The sequence below is a fragment of the Haliotis rubra genome, unplaced genomic scaffold, assembly GCF_003918875.1.
Source record: "Haliotis rubra isolate DU_JTF1 unplaced genomic scaffold, ASM391887v1 Scf16, whole genome shotgun sequence".
NCBI classification, from domain to species: Eukaryota; Metazoa; Mollusca; class Gastropoda; order Lepetellida; family Haliotidae; genus Haliotis; species Haliotis rubra.
The window spans coordinates 143,233-168,991 of record NW_025765558.1 but is presented as its reverse complement, the minus strand read 5'-3'; the positions used below and the strand labels follow the sequence as shown (position 1 = coordinate 168,991).

Below are 25,759 nucleotides of genomic sequence, written 5' to 3'. Positions count from 1 at the left end.
TATTGGAGTGCACACTGCCCCAAAGACTGGGGTAATATCAGTGTTGTACCTTCAATAAGTAAGTGAGTTTAGTTTTATTCTGCTTTTAGCAATATTCCAGCAATATCACAGAGGGGCTTCACACATTATACCCATGTGGGGAATCAAACCCAGATCTTAATCATGACAAGCTAATGCTTTAACCACTAGGCTATCCAACCCCCCGTTGTACCTTAAGCAATGATTTGGAAAATGGAATGTTTGCACACTACACTGACTTGAATTTTAAGTATTTCTCTGAACAAACAGGACAAACCCTGAATCTCACTTCAGTATCCTGGAGTCAGGACCTATCTGACATGGGCTCACAGGTCTACCTGACCTACCTGACACAATCCCTGATGGGAGCCTAGCTACCTATTCCTATAATGAAGAGCTCCAGTGGTAAGACATGACACAGACAGGAGGAGACAACCCCTCTTGTTCCTGAAGTTCACATGAGCTGGAACCTTCCTCAGTCCTCGCAATGGTGTATGTCTGACAAAGCTTGAGTAGTGTTTCTCCTTCCTGACATGGTACTGGAGACTGAAAATAAATTTGAATAAACTGCATGTATAAGGTTGAAAACGTATCCTTTCAACATATGTAAATACAAAAGACATCTGGTACTGACTGTACCTTCTGGTCAAATCACCTTCTTAGTGTGAAATACAGTATTACTAAAGTTTGTGTCAAAAACATTTGATCCTGCAGGAAATATAATTTGGCGACTTTCAAGAACTTTAAAACAGAAACAAATATGATGGTCAATAGTGCCTTTACATTGATGTTTTATTATCATCTCACTCATCAAAGTTACAGCTACATCATGGTGGACAGTAAATTATCAAAATATAGACCAGACGAGTGAGTGAGTGAGTGTGGTTTTACGCTGCTTTTAGCAATATTCCTGCAATATCACGGCAGGGGACACCAGAAATGAGCTTCACACATTGCACCCATGTGGGGAATCAAACCCGGGTCTTCGGCGTGACGAGTGAACGCTTTAACCACTAGGCTACCCCACCGCCCCTAAACAAGATAAATCAGTGTATAGTATCTTTAGTGTCCCATGTCAGCAGGGATATGCAGTCAGCTACTCCATAAGCTTGACCACTCTTTTTCAGATGTTTGAAAAGAAAAGTTTTACAGACATACCAGGAGAGCGTATCTATTGAGCTAAATATATATAATCATCATTGGGCAAAGGTTATCTGTTAGACAGACAAACACAGCACAATTTTAGGAAGCAAAACAAGTGTTATTTCAGCTTGCACTGCTAATCTTCCCAAACATTGTCATTGGTACATGACTAAAATGATCGTAAATCACATACTTTGACATTACAAGTTGTTCACTGGTCTCGAGGGGGACATGGGCTGATGTACCCTAGGGGGAACATAAAGAAACATTGAGGGTACATCAACCCATGGGCCCCGAGGGACCAGTGAACAACGTATTTATCTTACCGAACACCTCAATGGTAATTTTCAACTGTTTGAAGCACGGGTATCGGATCATAGCATGGAGTACCAGACGACAAGAAAAACAAATTTAGAGTTATCTCCCTTCCATCGATTTGCATTCATAAAACATCGGTAATTTCCGTAAATCATACATGATTCAATGTTATTCGAGATAAAGAATTACTACTATGAAGTACCAAATGAGTTCGGCATTCCCAGCGGGGTACATTGAAATGTTACTCGCTTGTAAGCAGGGTACATTGAAAAGAATAGAAGAGCGCTCAGCCAATCAGAAAACGACATTTATGTGTGAGGCAAGATAAAGACTTATGACTATCGTAGTGCCGCAAACCCTTTGTGAAAAGGGGAGTGATCTTTATCTTATCATCTCTTGCAAGAAGCATGCACACTTGTGACTTATTCTGAATCCTCAAAAGGTTAACAAACACATACCAGCTGCTATGAGTTTGACGGAATGGTATCCATGTGTGCTGTCTCTTCCCACTCACAGACAAAATGCTGTGAGCATTTGCAGCAGATCTGTTGGATGTCCTCCTCAAAGTGCCTCTCCTCATGGATGGAATGATCTCACCCTCTACACTTGTCTGCTTGCTTATGCAGCTTTGAAATAACACAAAGAAAGCCCAGTCATCTCCGATCTGTCACAGTGGCAGTGCTGATGTCAATGTTGGGCAAACATTTTGTGTTGAAGAAAAAGCTAAGCGAGAAATGAACCGAAAAATGGAGAAAATATACTAAAGGATCATGAAGTTAAGGATCATGAATCATTTTTGCAACTGAAACATTTAAATGAACTCCATGTTCACTACAAAAAAGAACATACTTAAAAATATTTATGATCCCTAACTTTCTTGCTCAGTATATATTCTGACGTTGGCGAATATCGCGGTTTGTGGACATCATTCACAACCTGCTATAGCAGGTACTTTGAGCCTACCACAAGTCATACCGGTACACCCATTCTGTGCCTGGCAGCTAACAGCTATGTATTGAGTCAGACCGCCAGCAGTTATGTTTACAAACAAGTGACTACTGTACTGCAGCAAATTTATATATTTTGTTTACCAGTTTAGTTTTTTTTAACTAACATGTAAATGGCATAGTGACAATGCAAGGGGCAGAAATCCAGTAATTAGCATTTTTCACTTTTTACTCTATGGGACTCATTATGGGCATACACAAGACCAATACAGCAAAGTCAATACAGCAAAGTCAATACAACAAAGTCAATACAACTGGGCAAGATTTACAACAATCCTGGAATGCCCTCTGGTGGCGAAGATGAACCTGAAGGGAGGGAGCTTCAGTGCCTACCTGTTGGGAGGAAATATCTCTTCCTCTGACATCAGATCTCCTCCTCCTCCACCCGCTGACAACACTTGCATCACCTCGTGGAATCTGACAACATATCAGTTGTTTACACCTTGGAATTTCATAGGTAAATCCTTATTATGTGACAAAAGACCATATAATCCACCTTGATTCCTGCAACAATCACTGACTGTATTTTAGAGATGTAACATTAAGGTGGGATCACAATACTGTACCAATCCCAATACTATACTGTAACATAGTACTCTCATTGTTTTAGTTGATATTCTTCTTGTTGCAGGTGATTCATAACCCTTAATCATAATTTTGGAGTGAGTGAGTGAGTGAGTGTGGTTTGATGCAGCTTTTAGCAATATTCCAGCAACATCATGGCAGGGAACACCAGAAATGGGCTTCACATATTGTACCCATGTGTGGAATCGAACCCAGGTCTTCAGCATGACAAGCCAATGCTTTAACCACTAGGCTACCCCACCGCCCCCATAATTTAATCGCCATAAGATCAACATAAAATACTGTAAGGTAGAACATGTAGGTGAGAGAGCACTGTGTGTTTCACACAGCCAACAGGAATATACTAGAGAATCTGCATAAGCTGGTCATTAATTAGTGTCTGTTAATATCCAACAGTTCAAAAATACACAACAAAACATGCAATGTTTTTTATGTCTACAGGAGTTGATGATTTGGATCTGAGGCCTCATATCACAATATAACATAAAATGCAACTCTGTATTGTTACACCATTACTGTACAGTCAGAGTTATGTTCAGCACTGGACATTTCTTATACTCAGTCTTACTTGTCAATGTAGTCTCGAACCAGCTCAAAGGTAGCTTGAGAGTAGGTCCACCGATCATCCAATTTCCTGGTATAGCCAGGCAGTTCCTGGTTCCTCTTGGTGTGCTTCAGGTTCAAACCCACGTTGATTTTGTTGGCCTTGGGGTTGTCCCTGCTGCCTTGGATGACGAGGATAGAGCCAGTGAGACGGGACAAGAACAGCCCTGATATGCCGAGCCGCTGAGCGATCATATAACCAGGCATGTAATTTGTCTCCAGTGACTGGAAATATAAATGTCACAGCATGGTGATGGTACCCAAGCAAGTGAAACATACACCAGGGCAGTGTTTGCCATACTTTAATTTGCCAGTTGGCCATCACGGTCTGCTGCCGCCTGCAGGTTTTAAAATCTGCAGACCCTGAAGTCTGCAGGCCCATTTTGTTAAAGTCAAACTCATAAAAACAAAATAGACTACACTGTATAGTTTCATACTGTTTCTACAAAATCAATTAGCGAAGCCAATGGCGCAGAGAGACGTTTTCATTTGTTGAAGACTGGTGTTGACAATGCTATGCGCAAAGCGCTGAAAGTCCAGGAAGTGAAAGTGTAAGTAATCGTAACATGATGGATCATGGATGATTCCCGAATGTTAATAAACAAGATAATTAAGGGAAAGATTCCAGTTGAAATAACTCCAATAAATGACAGATAATATACTGAAGGCCACAAGGGCCGGCAAATATTTGAAACTGCCGGCCCGATACAATAACAACCGGCGCTGGGCTTCCAGGTCCGATGATTATTTCAAACGCTGCACCAGGGCCACGTTCAACTAAAAGATGTAGCAAATGGCTGGGACAAAACATTTTGTAATATCCATCAATTCGTTCTGATCATGTTTGTTTTATATGTAGTTAACTGTACCTGCAGTATCGCAAGAGGTTGGATATAATCAATTCTGGAACAAGCCAATCAGTGACAGAAAGCATCCACACCAAGGAGGCATGATGACACAAAAGGAACTATCTCACTGAACTCTCTGATCTGACTCCCTTATCATAGGTCACAGGGGACCAACTTTACTCCAGAGAACAGCTGTGCTTACCAATATGGCCCCGACTACGCATCTCTGATTGTATATGACAGTTTCTGTGTGTCTGGGTGAGTGTGACTGAGTCAGGTTTCATGCCACTTTCAGCAACATTCCAGCAATATCATTTGTGGAGGACACCCTAAATTTGCTTCACACATTGTACCCATGTGGGGAATCAAACCTGAGCTTTTGGCATGACGAGTGAACACATTAACCACGGGGCTACTAAACCTCCACCATGTAACTGGAGGCTTGCAGTTTATTTTCAGTGGTATGTGTACCATTAATGTGGAGTTATGCCCCTTTGAAGTGTGAGTATTCTGTCAAGCACAAGGCAATATGGTGCAATGACCAGGTGCCATGTTTATATGTTAGTCAAAATGGTGTGATGACTGTGAAATTCTTTCACAGAACTAAGTGTATTACAATATGAGTGTCTACATGAACATAATGACTGTTTTTGGATGGAAGTGAAAACTCAACTTTTGTCATACTCTGTATATCAAGGACATGTGTTGAATAAAGCATGACAATTATGGTGCTCACCTCTTGTCTCCGCATGACATTTGTCATGTCTGGCTCAACCGGAACACCAACATTCATCCGAACTCTACCATCTTCCACATCTAGGACCTGAACACAGAACATATCATGTCTTCATGCTTATTCAACTATGATTTGACAAAATAGGTGACATGGCTCGACAATGAAAATACAGAATACATAAATTTCAATAAAATGTTGCTGTCATGGTGGCAATTCAGACAAGCATTGTCACTAAGGTGACATAATCCCCCGCCGCAAATTATCAAACCAAACTTTATAAAGTAATGAAAGTTTAAGATGAAGTGTTCAAACACACACATATTTTCAAGACTGACTTTGACCTTGACATGAATGTCATAGTGTATGAAATATGCAAAAAAAGAAATTAAAGAAAGAGCTTATTGAAAAACATTCAAGGGAAGTCTTGAAAGTCTATGAAGAAAATCCAGTGAAATGTTCTTGAACTATCTTGCTGACAATTCAGGTTAACATGCTGAAATCTTCAAAGTGTCGTCGTGACCCTGAAATTCATGTGAAGGTCACCAAAATTGAATGAGCCCTGGACCTTCCCTAGATGACACTTGGTGTCAAATATGAAGAAAATCCAGTGAATATTTTTTGTGATATCTTGCTGACTATCTTAACATGCAATTTAACACACTGAAATCTTCAAAGTGTCTCTGTGACCTTGAAAAGTATGTGAAGGTCACCAAAATTGACTGGGCCCTGCACCTTCCCTAGATAAAGCTTGGTGTTAAATATGAAGAAAATCCAGGGAACGGTTCTTGAGATAGCTTAACATGCAGGTAAAATGTCCCCTTGTGACCTTGAAATGAAGGTCAAGGTCACCAAACCTGACTTGGACCTTTCTCATACTGTGATGAACCTAGGTACCAAATATGAAAAGAATCTAGTGAACGGTTCTTAACATAATTCCAATTCGTACGTATGGACGGACGGAGCCTAATACTAAAATCCAAATCAAACCTCTGGAACAAAATCAGATGTCATCTTTCAGGGGAACAAGCTTTAGCGCCATTACCTCAGTTTTTGTATTTTCCAATATGGCTACTGGCAATCATATTCAGATCAAAGTGTCCTGGACAAACCTGGTATTGTTCAAGGAGTCAATTATTCAGAGGAAGATTTGACCAATTGTTCTTGTTTTGTACCTGGGTGTCATTGCATAAAACAACCTTAGCATTATGACTGTCATAAGTCTGTGCTAAGGTATTAGAATTAGGATCGTCTCAGACCTAAAATCACTTAGGACAACAGCACCCTTAACATAAAAAAGCTCAGAAAAGTTGATACTCCCTGAAACAGTTCCAAACAATAACAGAGTAGTTCTTAATCCCTGAGGAAGCAATTGTGTCATTTATAGGTTGATAATCTCAAAACAAAACAAAGTATACTTCTATTATGTCCAAAGATTGACTTCCTACCTCTCCTTGGCAGCCATAGTGTGGATGACCAATCATGAACACTGATGTTTCTGGGGAAAACAGCTGCTCTAGTGTGCGGAACTGCTGGAAGTCGGGATCATGGATGGCAATGTCCTGAAGAAAATAGTTTGATAGTTTGATACCCTAGGATGTGGAATGCCGTTTGTATCATGGCATGTGAGCTTATCATTGGAGGAAAGTCTGAAGTGATGCACATCTCAAATGTTTATCAATTCAGTGAAACCATGAACACTGTGAGGTGCTGTCAAACCTAGAAATGTTTTCAAAGAAAATCTGGATTCCAACCCACAGTCATGAATTCTGGTGTACCAAGGGACACAACTCTGCACCCTGCTGCTCTTAGACAACTGGGCCGAGATTTTCGAAGCTCTCTTAGCGCTAAGATAGTCGTAAGTGCCATACAATAACATTAACTTACGACTATCTTAGCGATAAGAAAGCTTCGAAATCTAGGCCCTGGTCCACCCATGCCCCAACATAAGAAATATGCTGAGTGAGTGAGTTAAGTTTTACCCCACACTCAGCAATATCCTAGCTATATGGCGGCAGTCTGTAGATAATCGAGTCTGATAGACAATCCAGTGATCAAGAGCATGAGCATCGATCCGTGCAATTGGGATATGATGACATATGTCAACCAAGCCAGCGAGCCTGACCACCCGATCCTGTTAATTGCCTGTTACGACAAGCATGGGTTACTGAAGATCAGTTCTAATGCGGATTTTCACAGGTTAAGAAATATGGAAGATCACGTACCTTGACAGTAGCCTGCAGAGCATATGGGACTGGACGGACACAGAACTGTTTCTCCAAAGTTATCTTCCCATGGGACCCACACACATACCTTCACAAAACAACAGAAGAAAACACTTGAAGAGAACATCACAATAACAATATCAATATCTCTGTTAATCCTATCATCATCAGGTGAATTATATGAAAGCAAAGATGCTTAAGATAACCAATTTCTAATCTTGGAAGTCGATGCAGGCCACAAGGAAACACAATGCGAGTTGTGCCATTTCAAGTAAAATCTAAGTATCATATCATTTCACAGACTGATTGTCATTCAAAATACAAGGGAATCCGATCAAAACATTATAAGATGATGGACATACAAGATCACTATACAAGTTTCTGTATTGCAGGTTAATACTGCACTAAGCAGCAAAATTCCAACTGTATCACAGCTGAGTCTGAACCAGGGTTCCAATCCACAAAGCGTTGATAACGTTACGACCTGTCGTATCTCTATGGTTTACCACACGCTTACGAATGTCGTAGCGCTACAAACATTTTGTGGATCGGGATCCAGACAACTAGTGATTGGTATTATGATCAATGTACAGTGACACGCAATCCACAAAACCTGACCACCGGATCGAATGAGTCCCCATGGAGACAATTGGTGATTGGTATTATGATCAATGCCCCACACTGTCAATGTACAGTGACATGCAATACACAATACCTGACCACTGGATCGAATGAGTCCCCATGGAGACAAATATAGGTTACCAAGGAATCTAATACGCACATTTGTATTTGACGACATGTACTCACCTGCGGCCCGTCATGGGCAGGGCATGCAGTAGGATGTTGATATATCTAACAAGAAGACAAAGTCATCAATATCCCCCGTAATGGCAAAATACTCTTCATGATTATGTCTACGAGGTATGATTATGTCAAATATTTAGGTGTGAAGGAGAGTATTGAAAGGTTTTTAAAGTTCTGCTCCAGAAAGGAGCACTATCACCAATTCCAAAACTACCAAAAAGGAACCAGTACACCACTAGACTAATCTATGTGTCAAGTTTGGTGAAGAAATAGTGAACGGTTTTAGAATTTAGCTCCGGAAAAGTGCACTACCACCAATTTCAGGCTAACTCAACTTGTTGCCATGGAAAAGCCAAAAATATTTTATTCAAAATTTCAAAACTACCAAAAGGCACCAGTACACCACCAGATCTATCTATGTGTCCAGTTTGGTGAAGAAATAGTGAACGGTTTTAGAGTTCTGCTCCGGAAAAGAGCACTACCACCAATTTCAGGCTAAGTCAACTTGTTGCCATGGAAACGCCAAAAATATTTTATTCACAATTCCAAAACTACCAAAAGGCACCAGTACACCACCAGACCAATCTATGTGCCAAGTTTAGTGAAGAAAAAGTGAACGGTTTTAGAGTTCACCTCGGAAAAGAGCACAACCACCAATTTCAGGCTAAGTCAAATTTGTTGCCATGGTGCCATGGAAATGCCAAAAATATTTTATTCAGAATTCCAAAACTACCAAAAGGCACCAGTACACCACCTGATCTATCTATGTGCCAAGTTTGGTGAAGAAATAGTGAACGGTTTTAGAGTTCTGCTCCGGAAAGGAGCACAACCACCAATTTCAGGCTAAGTCGAACTTGTTGCTATGGAAACGCCAAAAATGTTTTATTCAGAATTCCAAAACTACCAAAAGGCACCAGTACACCACCAGATCTATGTATGTGCCAAGTTTGGTAAAGAAATAGTGAACGGTTTTAGAGTTCTGCTCCGGAAAAGTGCACTACCACCAATTTCAGGCTAAGTCAAACTTGTTGCCACAGAAACGCCAAAAATATTTTATTCAGAAATCCAAAACTACCAAAAGGCACCAGTACACCACCAGATCTATGTATGTGCCAAGTTTGGTGAAGAAATAGTTAACGGTTTTAGAGTTCTGCTCCGGAAAAGTGCACTACCACCAATTTCAGGCTAAGTCGAACTTTTTGCCATGGAAACGCCAAAAATGTTTTATTCAGAATCCCAAAACTACCAAAAGGCACCAGTACACCACCAGATCTATCTATGTGCCAAGTTTGGTGAAGAAATATTGAACAGTTTTAGAGTTCTGCTCCGGAAAAGACAAATGTGCACGGACGGATGGACGGACGGACAGACGGACGCATGCACGCGCGCACGCACGCACGGACGGACGGAGTCCATTTTAATACCCCCGCAAACGCGGCTATGGGGATAAACTTAAAGAAATCAAGGGCATATCAAGGCCTTCAGAGAACTGATCACTCTAACCCTCACAAACTCTGTTGGCAAACAAAATGCACTATTCTAGTGTGAATTTGATAATTCTATCACTTAACTGGAAGAACTAGTTTCCACACACTAATGAAAACGTAACATTCTGAATGCCAAAAGGAGACTCGAGATCACTTTTCCTGTGATTGTTCTCTGTTGGGTGTTTGAATACTGATAAGGACTCATTTGCATAACTAATGATAAGCACCTTCCAACTTCATTTAAACTGATATTGACCTCTGTGGTCAAGAGGATATGGCATTTCACAAGACAGAAGAGGGTCGGTGGTTTGATCCAGGGCCAGTCCATACCAAAGATGTTCAAAGATGGTAATTATTGTCGCCCTGCCTCTCACCACAGGATATAGATGCATCTATTCCTCCACTAGTTGTCAACTCACCTCTCCTTGATGGACCCTGCCTCTGATCTCCAAACAGCAGATTCATCTTTTTGTAGATCGCGGCGTATTTTCTCCAATGATGGCTTCTTTCCCTTCTCTCCCTTACGCTCTAATAACTTGTAACTGAAATTTAACACCAATTTCATCTGATTTTTATTTTGCACCCATACAGATCTGTTACATAACAATGAAAACAATCATAAATTGGAAATCGTCATACACCAAAATTCCAGTGATACAAAAGGAGGTCTGCCAATACTCTCAACCAATATTTTATGAAAGTATTTTGAAGGCAAACCAATCCACAATGAGCAAAATGGAAAGAAATCTAATATTTCAATATTTTAACAATGATCTGCCTATAAAAAACTGGAAGACATGCCATTACAATCCTTAAAAAAAGTCAGTGACAACAGTTTTCAGTGGATGTTTTGTGAAATATACATTCTTTTTCTATCTCTTTATTGGGGCCTTTCTATAATGCATATGATTTAGGAGTGAGTGAGTGAGTTACGTTTTACGCCGCTTTTAGTAATATTCCAACAATTCCCGGTGGGGACATTGGGAACTAGGCTCAACACGTTGTACCAACGTGGGGAATTGAACCTGGGTCTTCAGCATGACAAGCAAACGCCTCAACCACTATTTGTCACCATTATCATGACTCTTCAAGGATATACTGGCATAAGCATGTTAAGGATTGCTACACTTCACAGCAAGATCAATGTGAAAGAGAACTTCACTGATGTCAATACATCTCAAGTAGCAGTGGAAGCCTTTAGATTTCAGCTGAAACAGGTGTCATGCTTCTCCTCCACTCACCTGGTCTCTCCATCTGACACTTCAATGACCTTGGCCTCGTGCAGGTGTGGCCATCCCACATAGACGCTGTTGCCCAGGTAAATATGTGACGCCTCCTCTATCGGCTACAACAGCAATAACAGTACAAAACATCACCAAGGCAGCAAAATTAATCTTTAACATATTTAAAATATTTTCCAAAAATGTTTAATCATCACAGGCATGTGTAAAACAATATGAACAATTTTCACTTTTTGACATTTTTCACCATATTCTGGATTTTGTTGGTGAGTGAGCAAGTGAGTGATGTGAACAGTATTACCGTACATCATTGCATATAGTACGACCCCACATATAAGACAGCCCCCCTACTTCTCAGCCTCCTCATTTCAGGTACGAAAAAACGTGCCTTAGATGTGGCAATATACAGCACATTTATATCACAGATAATTGATAGAAAAAGACAGAGAAGAGCAAATACTAGTATGCTATTGACAGACTGATAATAATCACAGAATATCAACAGTTAATGCTTTCAATGGAGTTGAGGGCTTTACAGACTATCAACAGCACAGCCTGGTTCAGACTTGATTCATTACAGACTGTGTCAAGCTGGAATACATTCTCTCACCTACAGCATACACCAAACAACACCAGGTATTCATGCCATCAATCACCAGACTATAATCAGTCTGGTTCAGACTTGATTCACTACAGACTGTGTCAAGCTGGAATACATTCTCTCACCTACAGCTTACACCAAACAACACCAGGTACTCATGCCATCAATCACCAGACTATAATCAGTCTGGTTCAGACTTAATTCATTACAGACTGTGTCAAGCTGGAATACATTCTCTCACCTACAGCTTACACCAAACAACAACAGGTACTCATGCCATCAATCACCAGACTATAATCAGTCTGGTTCAGACTTAATTCATTACAGACTGTGTCAAGCTGGAATACATTCTCTCACCTACAGCTTACACCAAACAACAACAGGTACTCATGCCATCAATCACCAGACTATAATCAGTCTGGTTCAGACTTAATTCATTACAGACTGTGTCAAGCTGGAATACATTCTCTCACCTACAGCTTACACCAAACAACAACAGGTACTCATGCCATCAATCACCAGACTATAATCAGTCTGGTTCAGACTTAATTCATTACAGACTGTGTCAAGCTGGAATACATTCTCTCACCTACAGCTTACACCAAACAACACCAGGTACTCATGCCATCAATCACCAGACTATAATCAGTCTGGTTCAGACTTAATTCATTACAGACTGTGTCAAGCTGGAATACATTCTCTCACCTACAGCTTACACCAAACAACAACAGGTACTCATGCCATCAATCACCAGACTATAATCAGTCTGGTTCAGACTTAATTCATTACAGACTGTGTCAAGCTGGAATACATTCTCTCACCTACAGCTTACACCAAACAAATCACCAGGTACTCATGCCATCAATCACCAGACTATAATCAGTCTGGTTCAGACTTAATTCATTACAGACTGTGTCAAGCTGGAATACATTCTCTCACCTACAGCTTACACCAAACAACAACAGGTACTCATGCCATCAATCACCAGACTATAATCAGTCTGGTTCAGACTTAATTCATTACAGACTGTGTCAAGCTGGAATACATTCTCTCACCTACAGCTTACACCAAACAACACCAGGTACTCATGCCATCAATCACCAGACTATAATCAGTCTGGTTCAGACTTAATTCATTACAGACTGTGTCAAGCTGGAATACATTCTCTCACCTACAGCTTACACCAAACAACACAACAGGTACTCATGCCATCAATCACCAGACTATAATCAGCCTGGTTCAGACTTAATTCATTACAGACTGTGTCAAGCTGGAATACATTCTCTCACCTACAGCTTACACCAAACAACACCAGGTACTCATGCCATCAATCACCAGACTATAATCAGTCTGGTTCAGACTTAATTCATTACAGACTGTGTCAAGCTGGAATACATTCTCTCACCTACAGCATACACCAAACAACACCAGGTACTCATGCCATCAATCACCAGACTATAATCAGTCTGGTCCAGACTTGATTCATTACAGACTGTGTCAAGCTGGAATACATTCTCTCACCTACAGCTTACACCAAACAACACCAGGTACTCATGCCATCAATCACTGGACTATAATCAGTCTGGTTCAGACTTAATTCATTACAGACTGTGTCAAGCTGGAATACATTCTCTCACCTACAGCTTACACCAAACAACAACAGGTACTCATGCCATCAATCACCAGACTATAATCAGTCTGGTTCAGACTTAATTCATTACAGACTGTGTCAAGCTGGAATACATTCTCTCACCTACAGCTTACACCAAACAACACCAGGTACTCATGCCATCAATCACCAGACTATAATCAGTCTGGTTCAGACTTGATTCATTACAGACTGTGTCAAGCTGGAATACATTCTCTCACCTACAGCTTACACCAAACAACACCAGGTACTCATGCCATCAATCACCAGACTATAATCAGTCTGGTTCAGACTTAATTCATTACAGACTGTGTCAAGCTGGAATACATTCTCTCACCTACAGCTTACACCAAACAACAACAGGTACTCATGCCATCAATCACCAGACTATAATCAGTCTGGTTCAGACTTAATTCATTACAGACTGTGTCAAGCTGGAATACATTCTCTCACCTACAGCTTACACCAAACAACACCAGGTACTCATGCCATCAATCACCAGACTATAATCAGTCTGGTTCAGACTTAATTCATTACAGACTGTGTCAAGCTGGAATACATTCTCTCACCTACAGCTTACACCAAACAACACCAGGTACTCATGCCATCAATCACCAGACTATAATCAGTCTGGTTCAGACTTAATTCATTACAGACTGTGTCAAGCTGGAATACATTCTCTCACCTACAGCTTACACCAAACAACAACAGGTACTCATGCCATCAATCACCAGACTATAATCAGCCTGGTTCAGACTTAATTCATTACAGACTGTGTCAAGCTGGAATACATTCTCTCACCTACAGCTTACACCAAACAACAACAGGTACTCATGCCATCAATCACCAGACTATAATCAGTCTGGTTCAGACTTAATTCATTACAGACTGTGTCAAGCTGGAATACATTCTCTCACCTACAGCTTACACCAAACAACAACAGGTACTCATGCCATCAATCACCAGACTATAATCATTCTGGTTCAGACTTAATTCATTACAGACTGTGTCAAGCTGGAATACATTCTCTCACCTACAGCTTACACATTCATGCCATCAATCACCAGACTATGTCAGTCTGGTTGAATTCACAGACTTGTCTCTCACCTACAGCATACACAATCAAACAAATCAGCCTGGTTCAGACTTGATTAACAGGTACTCTATGCCATCAATCACCCAGACTATAATCAGTCTGGTTCAGACTAATTCATTACAGACTGTTCTTATGCAGTCACTCACCATGTTAAGGTCTTCGCTCTGTGTGATGGTGAGGATCATGTTTTCTCCACGACTGTTCATCTGAAAGACCTTGACTCCCTCCTTCTTCAGTACAGCCTGCAGACCCAAACCAACACATCAACAATAACATGTTATATTTGGGATTAGACTTTTTCAGTAAAGTACTGACTCTTGTATTTTTGCTGTTTTGAGTCCCATCAGGTATTCGAGCCCGAAACCATCAAAGCCAGGCACCGACGCGCCAGCCCAGAAAGTCAGCCACCTATCCAAATCACCCACAGCAGCTTCCACAAAATGAAAATCAGACAACTGGTAGTGTAGGCGAGGGACTTTGTGTGCCCCTCTGATGAATGTAAATTGGTATGGCTCCCCCAGCCGAAAGCTATGAATACACAATGCCATTTAGAGTGAGTGAGTGAGTATGGTTTTATGACGCTTTTAGCAATATTCCAGCAACATCATGGCGGGGTACACCAGAAATGACCTTCACACATTGTGCCCATGTGGGGAATCGAATCTGGGTCTTCGCGTGACGAGCCAACGCTTAAACCATTTGCCTACCCCACCGCCCTCCAATGCCATTAGAAAGTGGTCAAATGTAACATGTTATATTTGGGAAATCACACACATAAACTATATGAAACTATCAGCATTACATCAGGAGTGGAAATAACTTTCAAATCGATAGTGTACTCCGGTACAGTAGCACATGTAAAGTCACTTGCCCTGATAATTTTTCCACTATACCAACCATTTTCTTGCTGATTTTTCAAATGAACAACATAATTAACATTGGAAAGTCAACTGGACACCTGTACAGTGTGATATACAAATTTGCTTGCCCGACAAAAAAAACCACTCGGACCTCAGGCAATGGGTTATTTCCACCCCTGTACATCAACATTATCAAATGTATGGTTTAATGGATCATAGGTAAGTGGTGGCGTTATGCTTGCTATGTGTGACACAATCACCAGAACAAAGGGATTTTCACAATAACATGGTCCAGACTGGCAAGGTTGCGTTGTCTTTTCAACACATTTTCATAAGGAAAGGTAATACACATGGGTTTCTGATTGCCAAACACAACAACATCAGAGTGTTCAATGTGTAAGAAAGTAGGTGACTCACTAGTGTTTGAGTTGAAACAGTACAGTTCAATGGTACTCACCGAGTGTTTGATGTGGAAGAAAGTAGGTGACTCACTAGTGTTTGATTTGAAAGAGTACAGTTCAATGGTACTCACCGAGTGTTTGATGTGGAAGAAAGTAGGTGACTCACTAGTGTTTGATTTGAAACAGTACAGTTCAATGGTACTCACCGAGTGTTTGATGTGGAAGAAAGTAGGTGACTCACTAGTGTTTGATTTGAAAGAGTACAGTTCAATGGTACTCACCGAGTGTTTTGATGTGGAAGAAAGTAGGTGACTCACTAGTGTTTGATTTGAAACAGTACAGTTCAATGGTACTCACCGAGTGTTTGATGTGGAAGAAAGTAGGTGACTCACTAGTGTTTGAGTTGAAACAGTACAGTTCAATGGTACTCACCGAGTGTTTGATGTGGAAGAAAGTAGGTGACTCACTAGTGTTTGATTTGAAACAGTACAGTTCAATGGTACTCACCGAGTGTTTGATGTGGAAGAAAGTAGGTGACTCACTAGTGTTTGATTTGAAACAGTACAGTTCAATGGTACTCACCGAGTGTTTGATGTGGAAGAAAGTAGGTGACTCACTAGTGTTTGATTTGAAAGAGTACAGTTCAATGGTACTCACCGAGTGTTTGATGTGGAAGAAAGTAGGTGACTCACTAGTGTTTGATTTGAAAGAGTACAGTTCAATGGTACTCACCGAAAGTGTTTGATGTGGAAGAAAGTAGGTGACTCACTAGTGTTTGAGTTGAAACAGTACAGTTCAATGGTACTCACCGAGTGTTTGATGTGGAAGAAAGTAGGTGACTCACTAGTGTTTGATTTGAAACAGTACAGTTCAATGGTACTCACCGAGTGTGTTTGATGTGGAAGAAAGTAGGTGACTCACTAGTGTTTGAGTTGAAACAGTACAGTTCAATGGTACTCACCGAGTGTTTGATGTGGAAGAAAGTAGGTGACTCACTAGTGTTTGAGTTGAAACAGTACAGTTCAATGGTACTCACCGAGTGTTTGATGTGGAAGAAAGTAGGTGACTCACTAGTGTTTGATTTGAAACAGTACAGTTCAATGGTACTCACCGAAAGTGTTTGATGTGGAAGAAAGTAGGTGACTCACTAGTGTTTGATTTGAAACAGTACAGTTCAATGGTACTCACCGAGTGTTTGATGTGGAAGAAAGTAGGTGACTCACTAGTGTTTGAGTTGAAACAGTACAGTTCAATGGTACTCACCGAGTGTTTGATGTGGAAGAAAGTAGGTGACTCACTAGTGTTTGAGTTGAAACAGTACAGTTCAATGGTACTCACCGAGTGTTTGATGTGGAAGAAAGTAGGTGACTCACTAGTGTTTGATTTGAAACAGTACAGTTCAATGGTACTCACCGAGTGTTTGATGTGGAAGAAAGTAGGTGACTCACTAGTGTTTGATTTGAAAGAGTACAGTTCAATGGTACTCACGAGTGTTTGATGTGGAAGAAAGTAGGTGACTCACTAGTGTTTGAGTTGAAACAGTACAGTTCAATGGTACTCACCGAGTGTTTGATGTGGAAGAAAGTAGGTGACTCACTAGTGTTTGATTTGAAACAGTACAGTTCAATGGTACTCACCGAGTGTTTGATGTGGAAGAAAGTAGGTGACTCACTAGTGTTTGAGTTGAAACAGTACAGTTCAATGGTACTCACCGAGTGTTTGATGTGGAAGAAAGTAGGTGACTCACTAGTGTTTGAGTTGAAACAGTACAGTTCAATGGTACTCACCGAGTGTTTGATGTGGAAGAAAGTAGGTGACTCACTAGTGTTTGATTTGAAAGAGTACAGTTCAATGGTACTCACCGAGTGTTTGATGTGGAAGAAAGTAGGTGACTCACTAGTGTTTGATTTGAAAGAGTACAGTTCAATGGTACTCACCGAGTGTTTGATGTGGAAGAAAGTAGGTGACTCACTAGTGTTTGATTTGAAACAGTACAGTTCAATGGTACTCACCGAGAGTGTTTGATGTGGAAGAAAGTAGGTGACTCACTAGTGTTTGATTTGAAAGAGTACAGTTCAATGGTACTCACCGAAAGTGTTTGATGTGGAAGAAAGTAGGTGACTCACTAGTGTTTGATTTGAAACAGTACAGTTCAATGGTACTCACCGAGTGTTTGATGTGGAAGAAAGTAGGTGACTCACTAGTGTTTGAGTTGAAACAGTACAGTTCAATGGTACTCACCGAGTGTTTGATGTGGAAGAAAGTAGGTGACTCACTAGTGTTTGAGTTGAAACAGTACAGTTCAATGGTACTCACCGAGTGTTTGATGTGGAAGAAAGTAGGTGACTCACTAGTGTTTGAGTTGAAACAGTACAGTTCAATGGTACTCACCGAAAGTGTTTGATGTGGAAGAAAGTAGGTGACTCACTAGTGTTTGAGTTGAAACAGTACAGTTCAATGGTACTCACCGAGTGTTTGATGTGGAAGAAAGTAGGTGACTCACTAGTGTTTGATTTGAAAGAGTACAGTTCAATGGTACTCACCGAGTGTTTGATGTGGAAGAAAGTAGGTGACCCACTAGTGTTTGATTTGAAACAGTACAGTTCAATGGTACTCACCGAGTGTTTGATGTGGAAGAGTGTTGGGAACCCAGGGAAGTACACATCTAGTCGCACCTCAGGCAGCACACCCTTCTTCAACTTGTTACCATCCACTCTGTATAACTCCAGGGGAATCTCCTCCTGTCTGTGAACACAACCACACCAGTTATCACCCTTCAGTGGAGGTGGAACTCTCAACAGCTTCATACTGATATCAAGACATTCTCTCAATAGCTTACCAAATGTAACCCTAGAGAGTGAACCTAACAAACTGAGAACTGATAGAGCAAACAATTACCTATTATCAATCATTCAACACGGGATTAGAGTGAGTGAGTATGGTTTTACGACGCTTTTAGCACTATTCCAGCAATATCATGGCGGGTGATACCAAAAATGGGCTTCACACATTGTACCCATGTGGAGTCTTCAGGGTGACGAGCGAAAGCTTTAACCACGAGGTTACCCCACTGACCCCATTGGATTAGAGAATAATTTAAGACAATAAGTGTTGACAATTGTTCCATACCTTGTGTGATTGACATTTATGTCAGGGAATATGCCTGGGAGACGAGACAAGTATGGCTCTTGTCGTTCCTCATCATACACAAACACTGTACTGGGACCATGTTTGTTTCTTGCACTCTCTGCTTTGGTCATAGAGTCATACTTGGGCTGCATTGTTTCCAACAACCGCTCCTGAAGTTGAAAACAAAATGAAAATTAGGCTGAATTTTACTCTTGAGGACAGACTGAAAAGAGCATAATACTGACTGACTGAGTTTGGTTTTACGCTGCTTTTAGCAATATTCCAGCAACATCACGGCGGGGCACACCAGAAATGGGCTTCACACATTGTACCCATGTGGGGATTCGAACACGGGTCTTCGGCGTGATGAGCCAACGCTTTAACCATTAGGCTAGCCCACCGCCCCTGACTGAAAAGAGCATAATATGCAAAAGTGGTTGATATTTGAGGAGAATAATTCATTTCGGATATCCTGACATGAACAATAACATGTCAAGATGCAAACTGATTAAAAGGGAAAATGGCATCGTATAAGCTGTTGAGATACATTTCTTTTCAAACCCAAACACTGCAAGCGGAAAACAAAACTGTGTTAATCCACTAAACACCAATCAATCCCCTTTTTGCCATTAGCTCTGAATAGAAACAATGATCACAAAGCCGTAAGTAATTCTTCCAGTAAAACAAAACCACAGGTCAATATTGTCTGCAGTAATGAAACAAAATCTGTATTTGGCTGTGAATAAATCAGACAAACGGTTACAGTGGAGGACTCTGATCACCTTACCTCTTTAATAAAAGGTATGAGAACTACAGCCTCCCAGTCCTGCTGCTTGCCATTGAGATCTGTCTTGAAGTTGACTGGGTAGAAGTCGATGATAGGGGAAGTATCCATGGTCATCAGGCCCTGTTAACACACAAGCAGAGTGAGTGAGTGAGTGAGTGAGTGAGTGAGTGAGTGAGTGAGTGAGTGAGTGAGTGAGTGAGTGAGTGAGTGAGTGAGCCATTGAGTGAGTGGGTCAGTGAGAGAGTGTGGTCTTACGCCGCTTTTAGCAGTATTCCAGTAACATCACAGCAGGGGACACCAGAAATGGGCTTCACACATTGTACCCATGTGGCACAAGCACATAGAGGATGTCAACATAGACTATAGGCTTAAGAGAGCAAATATAGTTTGAGTTAAATAACATAATTATTAGAATATGTTGAGTGAGTGAATATTGCTTGAATTAAATCATGTGAATATTAGTCTGCGGAATGAGAGAACGATGTTTCAGTCACATCTTGAAAGTAAATATTAGAGGCTGTAGAGTGAGAGTTAGTAGAGTCAGTGAAACATTATTCAGTCTTCATAAGGGACCATTCATAATTTATGTCTAGGGGGTGATGATGATTTTAAGGGGTGTCACCCCTTTTGTTCTGGGGAGGTACATGACATGCAGGGGGGGGGGGGCACTTACTTTGTACAAAATTTTTAGGGGGGGTCAGATTGTACATGCTTCTCCATAAAAATCATCATCACCCCCCTAGCCATAAATAATGGGCAGTCCCTAATACACAAAGTACCAAGTAACAGCCTGACCACTGATCCTTATCGATCAGCTCTCATAAGCAAAGCTCACTGAGGACCATTTTGATTCTGAAATCCCAATTGGGTATATGACTGCACTCACCCTGAATGCTTCTGGTAGAAGGTCCTTGCTAGCAGCTGGCAGAACAGCCATGAGTTGCTGGAACGGCAGGAAGGGTTTCCCCAGATGGAACTCCATCTTCATGTCACTGAAGTCCTTCACATCACTGATGTATGGTGCATAGTGGTGGGGGTAGAACCTGTGGTCACACACAAGGGAGTTAATATGCAATGAAAGTTATTGACCACACTGGTACAGCCTGTGACTTTAGCCAGTAGCCCAAGTCTTGTAACATTCTGTTCTGTATCACAGCATTATGAATTAATCCAGATAATTCATGAGACACAGAAGAAATGTAAAGTTACAAGTAGATCTCTTTTTAAACTAGTGTTGGGAATTGGTTTCAATCTCATAATTGATGATTGGTTCATTACAACCGATAAATCATCGAAAATAATTGGTTAGCGTCATTTATCAAATTTTCCTGGTTATGTTTGTTAATGCACAAAAGATAAAGAAAAAAACATGTAGTTCTTTCGTTTTCTTTGCAAAATGCACAAATTGCATTTGCAAATTTCACATATCTAAAGGATGACTAGCATGTTAGGAACATGAATTTCACGGAGTCTTTAAAATAAATTCAATCATGAATTGGAAGAGCTTGTAGTGCTAATGAAATCTAACAGACAAAACCAACCTTGTGAAAATATTGTTATTGCAAACAAGTGTTCCAAAATTGATTGTGTTCGATTATGAGAAAACATGATCGATTGCTTGGTCGTTTTGTTATTGCGACCAATCTTCGATTATTTCAATTAATCGGACCACCACTATTGTAAACACGCATTTTATTTGTGAACATAACCAACCAACAGCTGAAAGAGCATCACCAGTGCCCTGCAGCAGTATATTCAATAAAACAAAAAGAACAGAGACAATCTTGAAACACTCATGATTGTTCATAAGCTTACATACCAGCTCCAAGATGGCACGCCTTCAAAGTAGTAGAGGAGGATCCACTGTATGGCTGTCACATACCCCCGAGCCTGGTCTTGTAGCACTTCACTGCAACAGAAATGATGAGTGAGTGAGTGAGTGAGTGAGTGAGTGAGTGAGTGAGTGAGTGAGTGAGTGAGTGAGTGAGTGAGTGAGTGAGTGAGTGAGTGAGTTGGGTTTTATGCCGATTTTAGCAATATTCCAGCAATATCACGGCGGGGGACGCCAAAAATGGGCTTCACACATTGTACCCATGTGGGGAATCGAACCAGGGCCTTTTGTGTGACGAGCGAATGCTTTAACCACTAGGCTACCCCACCACCCATGATGATATATGAATGTCCTACAACCAAATGCATTGCGCCTATGTGGAGAATCAAACCTGGACTTTCGCATGGTGATACAGTAGATTCTGTAGGGTCTAATTAAGAGAAGATTGTCTTCAGTTGAGAGCCGTTAAGGTCTCGAGAGAGCCAAGAGAGATTGGAATGAACTAGACTCAAGCTCGCTCTGGTAACACAGCATATCAGGATTATGAAAGAATGAATGCATTCATAAATGATTCATTAGGTCTAATCAGAGATCTATTATATGGTCTCTGGTCTAATCCTGTTAGCAGATTCATATTCAGTTATCAAATAATTAATTTTTTCAAATATCCTAGCAGCATAGGCTGCACTGTGTAGGGAATCGAGCCCTTGCTTTCTGCAATACAAGAGAATGATTTAACACTAGGCTACCCTGTCACAACATTAAACTGTGGGGCTGTACTTACGGTGTGACAGTATGGTAGTCCAGTTTGTCCATGTAATAGTTGCGTTTGTGCTGTCTAAACTCAGCAGCAAATGTGTCGACATCATCATCAGACAGATCTGACAGAGTTGTCTCCTCTGTTGGCTCTGTGAATGTGTCAGCACCTACAATTACACAGTTCAAGGAAATATACTGAGGGAAAAAAATAAGGGATCACATGAAAGCACAAGTGTTCCTTTATTTGTTTCCAGGTTTCTTCACAAGCTGTGCGTTACAACGCTTGTGAAGAAACCTGGAAAAAAATAAAGGAACACGTGTGCTTTCATATGATCCCTTATTTTCTTCCCTCAGTATATATTCATCCACACAGGTAAGTAATATCAATCAAAATGATCAGTCTTTGGAGTTAGTGAGTTTAGTTTCACGCTGCTTTTAGCAATATCCCAGCAATATCACGGTGGGACAAACATAATATGGGTTTGACACATTGAGCTCATATGGGGAATTGAACACAGGTCTTCGGCATGATGAGCAAACACCTTAACCACTAGGCTACCCCACCGCCCAGAGTCAATGTAAGTTTATAATCATGAAATGACTGTCATAAAAAGCCAATAGCCAAATTTTTATATGTTCCAACTCAAACTCAAGGGCCAATTCAAGGCCCACCCAACCATACCCACGTGGGTGAACATTGTTATGGAAGTGCAATCAACTTGAAAGCAGTGTAAAAAAAATTCTCACACAATGTCAACTCACCAGAATCAGACAGACTTGGATCAAACTCATCTACCACACCCTCCAGTGCAGCAAATGGATTTGTATCGTTGAAAGACTGTAACACCAAAACGATACATGTAAGCATGACAAGAAACGATGACAACTTGGGGAACTAAAGTCCAACACTGTTGTCAAGCTGATGTGTCAAACGTACAGTTGTCTTGAAGTAAAAGCTTGGTCATGGCATTTCCCTTACATCTTGTGGTTGTGGCAAACCTCAAGTAACTTATCTACATAGCTCCCTTTAACTCACACCAGTGTTTGACAGTCCTCCCGTTTACACTGGTTAAATAGTATGTTCTTGATGAACGATTTTTCACAATAAGAGTGAGTGAGTGAGTTGGGTTTTATGCTGCTTTTAGCAATATTCCAGCAATATCATGGTGGGGGACACCAGAATTCACAATAAGAAATGGCATATTTGCATAAAACATAAAAGTCACCTTTTTTCTCTCTTTTTTCCGCTCATTCTCCTCCTGTGCGGCTTTGGCGGCTGCTTCATTGACATGTTTCTTTCCTAGCTTGCTCTCCATCCACTTCATGTCCGTAAACTGATCACTGAACTTCTCAATGTCAAACTGAAAGGTCAGTTACTATACAGTCAGTTTCAAGTACAAGAGCGAGTGAGTTTAGTTTTACATCACTTTCAGCAATATTCCAGCAATATCACGGCGGGGGGACACCAGAAATGGGCTTCACACATAGTACCCATGTGGGGAATTGAACCCGGGTCTTCGGCGTGATGAGCGAACGCTTTAACCACTAAGCTACCCTGCCACCCTACAGTTCTTAAATGTTTAATACTAATGTTAAAACCTATGAACATAAGAGTGGTGCTGACAAATCTTTAAACACAACCAGAGAGATCTGGGAATCAAATCAGGTTTCTGAACATCGGAGAAGCTAAGATGATGGAGAGAGTTATCCAGGATTTGTGCACAGGATAACAAACTAAGAACATGTTAAAATCAAAGGAACAAACTTACCTTTGCCAGAGCCTCAAGATACTTCTCAAATCTTTTCAAATTCAAATGACCACCCTCATTCAAATAACCTGTGTAAACAACATTATGAATGTTTCACAAAGGCAACAGACTGAACACAATAACATCATGGAGTTGAAACATGACAAGAAACATAGATTAAAAAATGTTTTCAAGTTTTTGTAAGAACAGAAGCCACTGCCAAGATTCTATAATATTACTAAAACATAATGGGGAACCTAAACACATTCTCAGTCTCATGATACTAACTGTGGACTGCAAAAACAAATCTATATACAAAGTCACTTGTTTGTCTTCACGTATATTACAATCCATATTTTCTCCAGCTACATTACTAAGAAATTGACAAGCACCTTTGTTTCATATGTTCAATGATATGACCATGATAACTTCAGGTTGTGGGAAATGCATTAAAATCGGTATGCTTAAAATCTGATGATCGGAAAAGGGAAAGCATATCTTGCGCCACTGGCTACACTGACCCCCATACAATGATAAAGTGAGGTGTTCCTGCTGAACATACCATCGAGTGATGGCAGCACCTCTTCATATGTCCGCCACAGATACGGCAATGCATCATGGTTGATGTGTAGGTTAGGCAGATGTGGGATGAAGTCATTGCCCACCAGGAATCCCATCAGAATCCAGTCATCTATAATGCCCTCTACGTCATAAGGAAATGGCAGTTTCTTTTTCTGAAAATGTGAAAGATGAATTAGAAATTTTTGACAGTCAGTACCTTTGTCAAAACCTGGGAGTTAGTAAATGGTGTTCAAAATCACATTCAGTAATGTTTCAGCTGTGTGATCAGGTGATGGTGATGTCAGTGATGGTGTTAAACATGGTGATGCCAGTGATGGTGTTAAACATGGTGGTGTCAGTGATGGTGTTAAACATGGTGGTGTCAGTGATGGTGTTAAACATCACTGTCAGCAATATTCCAGCTGTGTGATCAGGTGATGGTGATGTCAGTGATGGTGTTAAACATGGTGATGTCAGTGATGGTGTTAAACATGGTGGTGTCAGTGATGGTGTTAAACATGGTGATGTCAGTGATGGTGTTAAACATTGTGATGTCAGTGATGGTGTTAAACATCACTGTCAGCAATATTCCAGCTTTTGATCAGGTGATGGTGATGTTAGTGATGGTGTTAAACATCACTGTCAGCAATATTCCAGCTTTTGATCAGGTGATGGTGATGTTAGTGATGGTGTTAAACATCACTGTCAGCAATGTTCCAGCTTTTGATCAGGTGATGGTGATGTAAGTGATGGTGTTAAACATCACTGTCAGCAATATTCCAGCTTTGATCAGGTGATGGTGATGTTAGTGATGGTGTTAAACATCACTGTCAGCAATGTTCCAGCTTTTGATCAGGTGATGTAAGTGATGGTGTTAAACATCACTGTCAGCAATATTCCAGCTTTTGATCAGGTGATGGTGATGTTAGTGATGGTGTTAAACATCACTGTCAGCAATATTCCAGCTTTGATCAGGTGATGGTGATGTTAGTGATGGTGTTAAACATCACTGTCAGCAATGTTCCAGCTTTTGATCAGGTGATGGTGATGTAAGTGATGGTGTTAAACATCACTGTCAGCAATATTCCAGCTTTTGATCAGGTGATGGTGATGTAAGTGATGGTGTTAAACATCACTGTCAGCAATATTCCAGCTTTTGATCAGGTGATGGTGATGTTAGTGATGGTGTTAAACATCACTGTCAGCAATGTTCCAGCTTTTGATCAGGTGATGTAAGTGATGGTGTTAAACATCACTGTCAGCAATATTCCAGCTTTTGATCAGGTGATGGTGATGTAAGTGATGGTGTTAAACATCACTGTCAGC

At 40.7% G+C, this 25,759-nt stretch overlaps 1 protein-coding gene across 1 annotated transcript in view; it reads right to left on the bottom strand.

Moving 5' to 3' along the window:
* The window catches only part of LOC124271311 (5'-3' exoribonuclease 1-like), an 82,121-nt gene that overhangs the window by 35,942 nt on the left and 20,420 nt on the right, over window positions 1-25,759 (bottom strand). The window contains 22 exon segments of the mRNA XM_046706407.1: window positions 394-564; window positions 1,938-2,105; window positions 2,820-2,903; window positions 3,640-3,899; window positions 5,259-5,345; window positions 6,704-6,817; window positions 7,481-7,568; window positions 8,288-8,332; window positions 9,794-9,798; window positions 10,190-10,313; window positions 11,013-11,116; window positions 14,504-14,599; window positions 18,237-18,363; window positions 18,748-18,917; window positions 19,535-19,654; window positions 20,421-20,577; window positions 21,354-21,443; window positions 22,150-22,291; window positions 22,887-22,962; window positions 23,351-23,485; window positions 23,894-23,961; window positions 24,435-24,606. Coding sequence (XP_046562363.1) covers window positions 394-564; window positions 1,938-2,105; window positions 2,820-2,903; window positions 3,640-3,899; window positions 5,259-5,345; window positions 6,704-6,817; window positions 7,481-7,568; window positions 8,288-8,332; window positions 9,794-9,798; window positions 10,190-10,313; window positions 11,013-11,116; window positions 14,504-14,599; window positions 18,237-18,363; window positions 18,748-18,917; window positions 19,535-19,654; window positions 20,421-20,577; window positions 21,354-21,443; window positions 22,150-22,291; window positions 22,887-22,962; window positions 23,351-23,485; window positions 23,894-23,961; window positions 24,435-24,606 — 2,603 coding nt within the window.